The sequence below is a fragment of the Melospiza melodia genome, chromosome 3 (genome assembly GCF_035770615.1).
Source record: "Melospiza melodia melodia isolate bMelMel2 chromosome 3, bMelMel2.pri, whole genome shotgun sequence".
Classification (NCBI taxonomy): Eukaryota; Metazoa; Chordata; class Aves; order Passeriformes; family Passerellidae; genus Melospiza; species Melospiza melodia.
The window spans coordinates 115074331-115082500 of record NC_086196.1 but is presented as its reverse complement, the minus strand read 5'-3'; the positions used below and the strand labels follow the sequence as shown (position 1 = coordinate 115082500).

Sequence of the window (8170 nt, the reverse complement as noted above, 5' to 3'; positions counted from 1 at the left end):
TAATTCAGAGGTAGTAGAGCTGACTCTTTGTATTTTTCATTTCCAAAACCGCAGGACTGTGTCTCTACTCTGACAGCATAAATAATCCCTGTCACTTGCTGGAGTCTGGTGGTTTTGTGACTGTTGTGAAACTCAGGGAATTGCTCAAAGCAGGTAAGAAGGAGCCAGGGTGCCCTGCACTGACATCATGCCCTGTTACCAGTCAAACCAGTCAGACCAGTGCAGTTGTCCCAAGGAGAGATTATCCAGCAGTTAAAGGCTGAGCTGCTGTGGCCACAGAAGCCAGGGCACAGATTTACCAGCCCAAAGCTGCTTCAGAGTGCCCTGCAGAGGAACCAGTCCAAGATGTGAGGAGAGGAAAGGATGTGTGGGCACTCACAATTACCACCTGCCTTTACAGCCCAAAAATGGTCACCAATCCCAACACCTGGGCCACACCTGCATGGATAAACATCTGGAAGGAGTTACATGAGAACATCACTTCTTGTGCTATGTTGTGTAAAACAAGTGCAGTTCTGCCATGATTGCACACAAGAGCATTCCTACAGTGGTTTAGCACCTGGAAACCCTGTGCTGGTTTCCAGGTTTGCATCTCTTCTGGAAGGTTTTCGCTGCCAACAGAGGAGATCTGTAAGAAACTGCATTTGCTTTGTATTTACCTCAGCAGCAAATCTCACCAAGTCAGAAGAACCTTAATATCCCAGATGGAGTCTAATGCCACACAAGGAAGAGTTTTCAACCTGTGCAAAGTGGCCCATTTATTTCTACTAGACAAACAGAGGATTTTAAATTGATTTTTCAGAGAGCTGAACAAAGCTCTGACTCTTTGCATGTTCATGTGTCTGCACCCTTTGAACCACTCAGCAGTGGCATTTGTCAGTAGCTCACATATTCTAGCAGAAAATGGTTGATCTACTAAATAGTAAGATTCAAGAATAAACTAATATCTTATATAAATAGATGCCAAAGTTCTCTTACAGAATTCTAGCTCTGCTACAGGTATATAAATAATTCTGAAGAGTAACATAAAGGTGACTGATAAGTTAAATAAGGTAACTTATAAGTAAATAAAGGTAACTTCTAAGTCAAAATAAAGCTGCTTGCCTAAATGCTTAGGTTGGGCAGTATTTCAGGCACCTCTCCTGTCTGATCTCCTCTTCCAGGCTCTCCTGTGGCAGCCACACCTGCTCCTTTTGCTCCTCTCCCCTTCCTAAAGCTGTGCCAGTCTGGAGCAGCCTGTCCACCAGCCTTCCTCTTCCCCCAGTGCTCATTTAGGTTTCTTTTCTCTGCAGCCTGCCATGTGGACAGAAACAAACAGTAAATTGTGCTGTGTATTTCACTTCAATGAACTTTAATACCCTTCTACAATCAATACAATTAATTGGGACTTAAATAACTCACTTCAATTCCTCAGAGCCTACTTTTCCAATTAAGGTAATTGCAAGATTGAAAGGATCAAAATTCTTGTTGAGATTTAGGAGATACAATGAGGACAGTGACTTGTAGGCTGAGTCAAACAAATATAAAGACAACTCAGGTAAGGATAAACTATCTTCCTGCTAAAAGAACTGTTGTCAAATAGTGAAATTAAACTTATCTTTCTAAAAAATAAGACTTAAAACATTCCAACAAGCATCATGGTGTTTTCTTCTCAACTTGTTCTGAGCCAGAAAACAGAGAAAAAAAAAAATAACCTAAAACAGACAGAAAGCCAAAAATCTACCTGAATGGATGCTCTTAAAAAATTTGGGGTTTATTAATTAATTCATTCAGAGACCCTTCCTCTGAAATCTTTCACTGACAGGAGAGGCTGACAGTCCATTAATTACATCTCAGAACAGTAAATGAATTCCCTCCAGGGACACACTCTGCACACAGAATTGCACACATGATACACCCCTCCCCCCTTTGCTTCTCTGTATTTTAAATTTCAGATTTTTTTCGCTATTTTCATTTCAACAACAGATATAATTTTCAAATACAGACAATTTTCTGGTACACAGGGCAATGTCTCGGGAACATATTCTGTTTTAAACTTCAAGGCTTTCATTTGCCCTTTAACTACTTTTTCCTTTACATCTGCACTTGAAAATCTAACAATTTACTATAAATAATTGTAATCACCATCTCCCAATACCTGAGCACAACCACTGAAATTCATGTTCTATTTATTAACAACAGGCATTCAGAGATTACATTCAAATCAAGGTTCCAGCATAATATTTGTCTTTTCAGCCACTCTACCTCAATAAAATTCTGCTCCTTTTTTCAGAGTTTTGTTGTGTTGAACAGACTTCTAAGAAGCCAAGGCCAGAAAATGCCACTAAAATATAAATACTGAAAGCTTTGTTAACACATAATGGGTGTTGAAGATCCCTGTAGGAATGGTCAAACTGAAACTACTCAATCAATTAAGCAATTGCCTACTTATATTTTTCAATAAACCTTAAAATAAAACAATTATTTTAATGATTAAGACAAACTTAGTTATTTAATCCACTGATGTAACCTTCAGAAGTTCAACATGTTATACATACATACCACAAGGAAAAAAAAAGTTTTAATTATCTTTACTTCATTTAACAAAAAACCAAAACAGTATTTCAAGACAGAATTCTCAAACACCCATATGAAGAAAATACTTTGAACAGTCTTAATATTTTTATGGCTTTTGATAAACTGGAGCCCTAAAATTTTGTTGGGCAGATGCAAAATTTACCACCTGAAAGGCAGCATGAAAAGTTTGTCCAACTCCAAGACCTTCTCTAAGTGACACAATTAAGCAAGAAATGTTAATTTTTCTTTGATGCTCCAATTACTTTCAGCTTCCTCCAACTCAAGGCTTTCCTACTGCTCAAAAACACAGGAGAGATATTTTGACACTGATATAAAATCAATAAAGGACAGAAATAAGCTGAGATGCAGATGGAGCTGATAGATAGGCAGCTAGCAGGCTACATCACAAAATGGCTGAGAGTGATGCAAAGTTAGCTCAGGGAGTAACAACTAATGGATGTCTGGCTGCAGAATACCCTTTATTCCAATGTCCTTTCAAGAAACAAACCAGAACTGCTTGGAACTACTGGTGATGCCTCACTGCTCTCCCTTTGTAAACTCTATTTCTCCTCCCTTCCTCCCAAGTCCCTTTTTTCCTGAGAGCTGAGTTCTCTCCCCATTTCTTATGAAAAGCAACTTAAACCTTTTAACTATTCCACTGTGTGCATCTCCTGCAGCTCTGCCTCCCTTCAGGGGGAGACAAAGTGCTGTTACTCCTTTATGGTTCTGAGGGTGATGTTTTGGAGGACAACTCACAGAAATCAATCTTCCCGTTGCACATCTGTTGAAGAAGCTTGATACTCCTATGAAGACTGGGTGTTAATTTGTCTCCTAAGCAAGAATGGCAGTCCCTATTTTCTTTTTTTCCTTTGTTTGCTATTTTATGAACACCTCACTTCTCCTATCTCAAGATCTCAGAGTGGCTGCCAGGTGAGTGGATAGAATCACTGACGTACAGCCATAGGTGAGTCAAATATAAATACCACAAATTTGAGCAATCATTTCTCCATCCCTTCACCAGCCAGTAGCAGCAAAAACTGGTACAGCCCCACCAGTGCTCCACTACAAACCAGACTTCAACAAGCCCTAAGTGGTGTCAATAAAGCCCAGTTCAGTGGCTTTGTTGATCAAAGTGCCTCAGAGCTCCTGCTTCTCTCCTGCAGCCACAGCGGAGTCCGATGCCGCAGGAGCTTTGCTGCTTCCAGCAAAAACAGTCTCAAAAGCTGCCTCCTGCTCCTCCAAAGTCACAGCAGCAGCAGCAGCAGGGGCTCCTCTGGCAGCTGTGCTGGGAAAGGCTGGCCTCTGCTCTGCAATCCTCTCCAGGTCCACTGTTCTCCTCCCTCTTCTTTTGCCCAGGATTTTGATGTAATTAGCTGGCACAAGTCCTGTGGTTTGGCCATCGTAACTAGCCAGGAGCCAGCCACGGATCTTGGGCTGTTGTTCTGAAGAGGAGAATGCAAATGCATCAGGTTACAGGGCAATCCAACAGAACTGAACAAATCTACTCTGTAAGTTTCATTAGAATGCAATAATCACTTCATGAGGAGTAAAAATCAGTGTGGATGAGGAATTTGGTCAAGTAAGGTGGATTGGGGGCTTTTTTGTTTAAATTTTCAGATTCTTGCACTTCTCACATGTGTTGAGAAAATAGAAAGGTTTACCAGAAAATCAAAAGTTTACCTTTGGGTGCTAATCTTAGCATGTCACCAGCACGGAAAGAAATTTCTTCTTCTGAGAGAGCATTGAAATCATATTCTGCTCTTCCAACTACATGGTCGTCTTCTCCACTCGCCCAGTTACTAGACACTGTTTGCAAACAAAAACCACAAGTTTATCTGCTTGGAGTTACAAAGTTTGGTGTGTTTTTCAAAGGAAAATGAAGAAAACACTTCACCTTCCTTGCTAAAACTTTTCTAATAGAGAAGTCACAGAAGTAACATGAAAAGCAAGATTTGGGAAGCAAATCCAACCAACACTTGTCCCACCCAACCCAAAGTGCCACATCTAAGAGGAAGGAATCAGAAATTGAGAGGAAGCATGATTCTGGAATCACAGAAAGCTTCAGCAAGAAACCACATCTTAACAACAGGTTACTTAAGCAGGCTGTCACTTGCATCACATGCCTAAAATTCAGTACTAATAGATGTGCCCCAGCATCTATTAATTACTATTGCTGTAGTGTGAGACTAATCACTATACAGGCAACAACAAACGGAACAATACACGCTGCACTTCTCTGGTGCTGCAGGTCATCTTTACCTGTTTCTTCCTCACTGTATGTAGAAAGCAGCTTCCAAATCAGGTAGGGGCCTCCCAGTATGACAGCAAAGAACAGGAAAATGGGCCAGGATTTCGCAGAGTTAGCCACCTTGTCTTCGAGGCCGGCACGAGCCACTCTGCCCTCGCTCTCAGCCCACAGCTCCTCGTTGTCGCAGCTCTGCCGCAGCCCCAGCAGGCGCCGCAGGCGCTGGTAGAGGTACCTGACAGTTCTCACTAGGGCAAAGGCCGAGAACACCTTGGTGAAGTGGATCTTGAGGCGGGAGAAGTGGTTGGCCACATCCAGCACGGCCCTGAAGCTGTTGTAGACGGCGGAGAAGGTGGCGTCCATCATCATGCTGACGGAGGCGAAGGCGTGCACGATGCTCTCGATGGACTGGAAGGCGCCGCGGCTGCTCTCCTCAGCCTGCTGCACGAACCTGCTGGGGGGCACGGCCTCGGCACAGAAGCGGTTGTAGCCCAGCCCCCCGTAGCCGTAGCTGTAGGGACTGTAGCTGCCGTAGAAGGAGGAGCCGTAGGAGCCATAGCCCGGGGAGAAGGAGCTGCTGTAGGCGGGTCTGAAGGCGCTCAGGCCGCTGCTCGTCTGCTGGGACGGCCGGGGCAGGATGGGCGGGGGGATCCGCGCCACCGCGGGCTGCCCGGGCCGGCTCAGCACGCTGTCACCCAGGTCTGCAGACCTAAACACATTCAGACAATCCTGAGTCAAAGTTCTCCTTTCCACTAACTCCTGAACACCACAGAGAGTTTCAGCAGCATGGGTGTGACAGTGTCCACAGGGGTCTGAGGATGAGGGGAGAGATGAGGATCTGACTCCATGTTTCAGAAGACTGATTTATTATTTTATGATATATATTATATTAAAACTATACTAAAAGAATAGAAGAAAGGATTTCATCAGAAGGCCAGCTAAGAATAGAAAAAAAAGAATGATAACAAAGGCTTGTGGCTTGGACTCTCTGTCTGAGCCAGCTGACTGTGATTGGCCATTAATCAGAAACAACACATGAGACCAATCCCAGATGCACCTGTTGCATCCCACAGCAGCAGATAACCATTGTTTACATTTTGTTCCTGAGGCCTCTCAGCTTCTCAGGAGAAAAAATCCTAAGGAAAGGATTTTTCATAAAAGATGTGTGTGACACATGGGGACAGGGAACCCAACACTCATTATGCTGAACAGGGTTTGATGGAAGTAAAAGATCTGGGCAGGAAACACAGATCCTTCAGGGGGATAAAACCCCCAAAATCAGATATCCAGTGTAAACATGGAACTGGAATGTAAACATGGAAACCCTTTGCCTATTTATTCTATCATTTATTGTGTATTTAATGTATCAACCCATGAAATACACAACCCAGAGCCATCCGACCTGCTGCTCTAACACCCACGTCATTATTCTGCATGTGAAAGCCCCTAACACAAACTTTTATGAACTTTCCAATCTGAAAGATTTATTCCCAACCCTTGTTCCCAGCTCTTCTACACAATGAGCCAATGATACAGCAGGAAGAGAGCTTGAGAATCCACTCTTAAAGGTGGCATGACTTAAGTGGGAATCCAAGTAATTAGGCAACAATATGTGCAAGGGCTTTGGGGTCCCCAATTTCCCTCTCTACCCAAACTGCCTGATCACCTGTGTGCAGATTTTCAAGGGGTTAAATCTACTGCTGAGAAGTGTTGGCAGAGAGAGGTCTTAATTTAGCAATTTTTCTTTTCCTTTGCATGCCCATAAATTTAAATAATTTTATCAATGCCCTTCATAATACAACTCTGGAAGTACTTGACTGGCATTTGAATTCTGTCAAGCAGCTTTTTGTCCAATAAAAATATACGTTTTTCATTCACACATTATCACCTAAAAGTCAAACATTTTATTTCCCATGCTTACTGCCTTTTCCCACAGCTTCCCACTTCTGCAGTCCAGAAAAAAAGAAGGAAGTCAAGCTGGACTTGCTAAGGAGCTGCTGCTGCTTGCTGTACTATTTCCATACAAGGTAGGGAACAGCTTCCTCCCAGCAAAACTTACAGGTTTCCATAGCAAAGAATAATATTTGTATCTTTACACTGCTGCTTTTTCTGTCACAGACTATAACTCTCTCAGCAGTTGAAAACAGGAGGAAAAATAAGTTATTACCCCAGCAAACAGAGCTAGTGTAACTCAGTAAGTCACACTACAGTCCTCAGTCCTCTAGACAATTTGGGACACCCCGCTCCAAAGCTGCCTGAAGCCGTTTGAAATGGGGTAAATAAACCCAGGATGAAAAACCAACAGCACCAAACTGCTGGCTCAGCACTCTGCAGAGAGCACAGAGAAGTTTCTGCTCAACCTTTTGCCCAGTTTCAGCTCCCTCCAACTGCAATCACCAGCACCAGGAGAAAAACAAGTCGAGCATTCAGCCACCCAGCGGGCCTTCCTTGGCTTCCCACAAAAAAGGAGTTCACAAGCCCCTTTCTGTGCATCCTTCTCTATGAACAGGCTGGGTTTTCAGGGAGAGCTCCCAGAAGCCGGGAACACACACACACAGATATGGGACTGACAACACACAGGGATCTCTTCCAACTCCTGGGGCTGACACGCAGCTCCCCCCGTCCTGCAGAGCCTCGGGGGCTCACAGAGCTGCACAGCCCCAGGAAAGGGCTGGGAATGCCGCCGGGAATGGACTGTGAATGCCCCAGGAAAGGTCTGAGAGTGGCCCCAGAAATAGGCTGAGTGCCCCCAGAAATAGGCTGAGAGTGGCCCTAGGAAAGGGCTGTCAATGCTCCCAGGAAAGGGCTGTCAATGCTCCCAGGAAAGGGCTGTCAATGCTCCCAGGAATGGACTTTTAATCCTCCCAAGATCGGACTGTGAACTCCCTCGACCCCCCGGTGACAACCCGGCTTTCCCTCCCCACACCGCACCGCAGCCTCCCTCAGCCACCAGCGGGGTTCGAGCCCGCAGCCCCTCAGCCCAGCCCGCCCCTCCCCGCCCGGCACAAGCCCCTCACGGTGCGGGGCAGCCCCGGCCGGGCCCGACCTTTGAGCCCGCCCTAGGGGAGCGGGCCCGGCCGGCCCGAAGGGGCGAACCCCCACGGCCTCCGCGGCGGGAACACCCGGGGAGGGACGCCCGCACTCACTGGAAGGCGGTGGCGGTGCCCGGCAGCCGCCGCGACTCCCAGGGCTTGGGCGGCGGCGTCGCCGCCATCGCGCCCGCTCGGCTCCGCTTCGGCCCCGCTCAGCTCCACTTCGGCCTCACTCGGCTCCACTTCGGCCTCACTCGGCTCAAATCGACCCCGGCTCGGCCCCGCTCGGTTCGGGCTCGGCCTCTCTCGGCCCCGCCCGTCGGCAGGCGCCACGCGG

The 8170-nt window shown here is 45.9% G+C and overlaps 1 protein-coding gene across 1 annotated transcript; it reads right to left on the bottom strand.

Annotated features, from left to right (window-relative positions):
- Nucleotides 1-1732: 1732 nt before the first annotated feature.
- PEX13 (peroxisomal biogenesis factor 13) lies at nt 1733-8034 on the bottom strand. Its single transcript, XM_063152787.1, has 4 exons — nt 7948-8034; nt 4816-5510; nt 4237-4362; nt 1733-3998 (listed from the first exon to the last, which is right to left on the bottom strand). The coding sequence occupies exons 1-4, from the start codon at nt 8013-8015 to the stop codon at nt 3694-3696; spliced, it is 1194 nt and encodes a 397-aa protein (XP_063008857.1). The 5' UTR covers nt 8016-8034; the 3' UTR covers nt 1733-3693.
- Between the last annotated feature and the right edge of the window lie 136 nt (nt 8035-8170).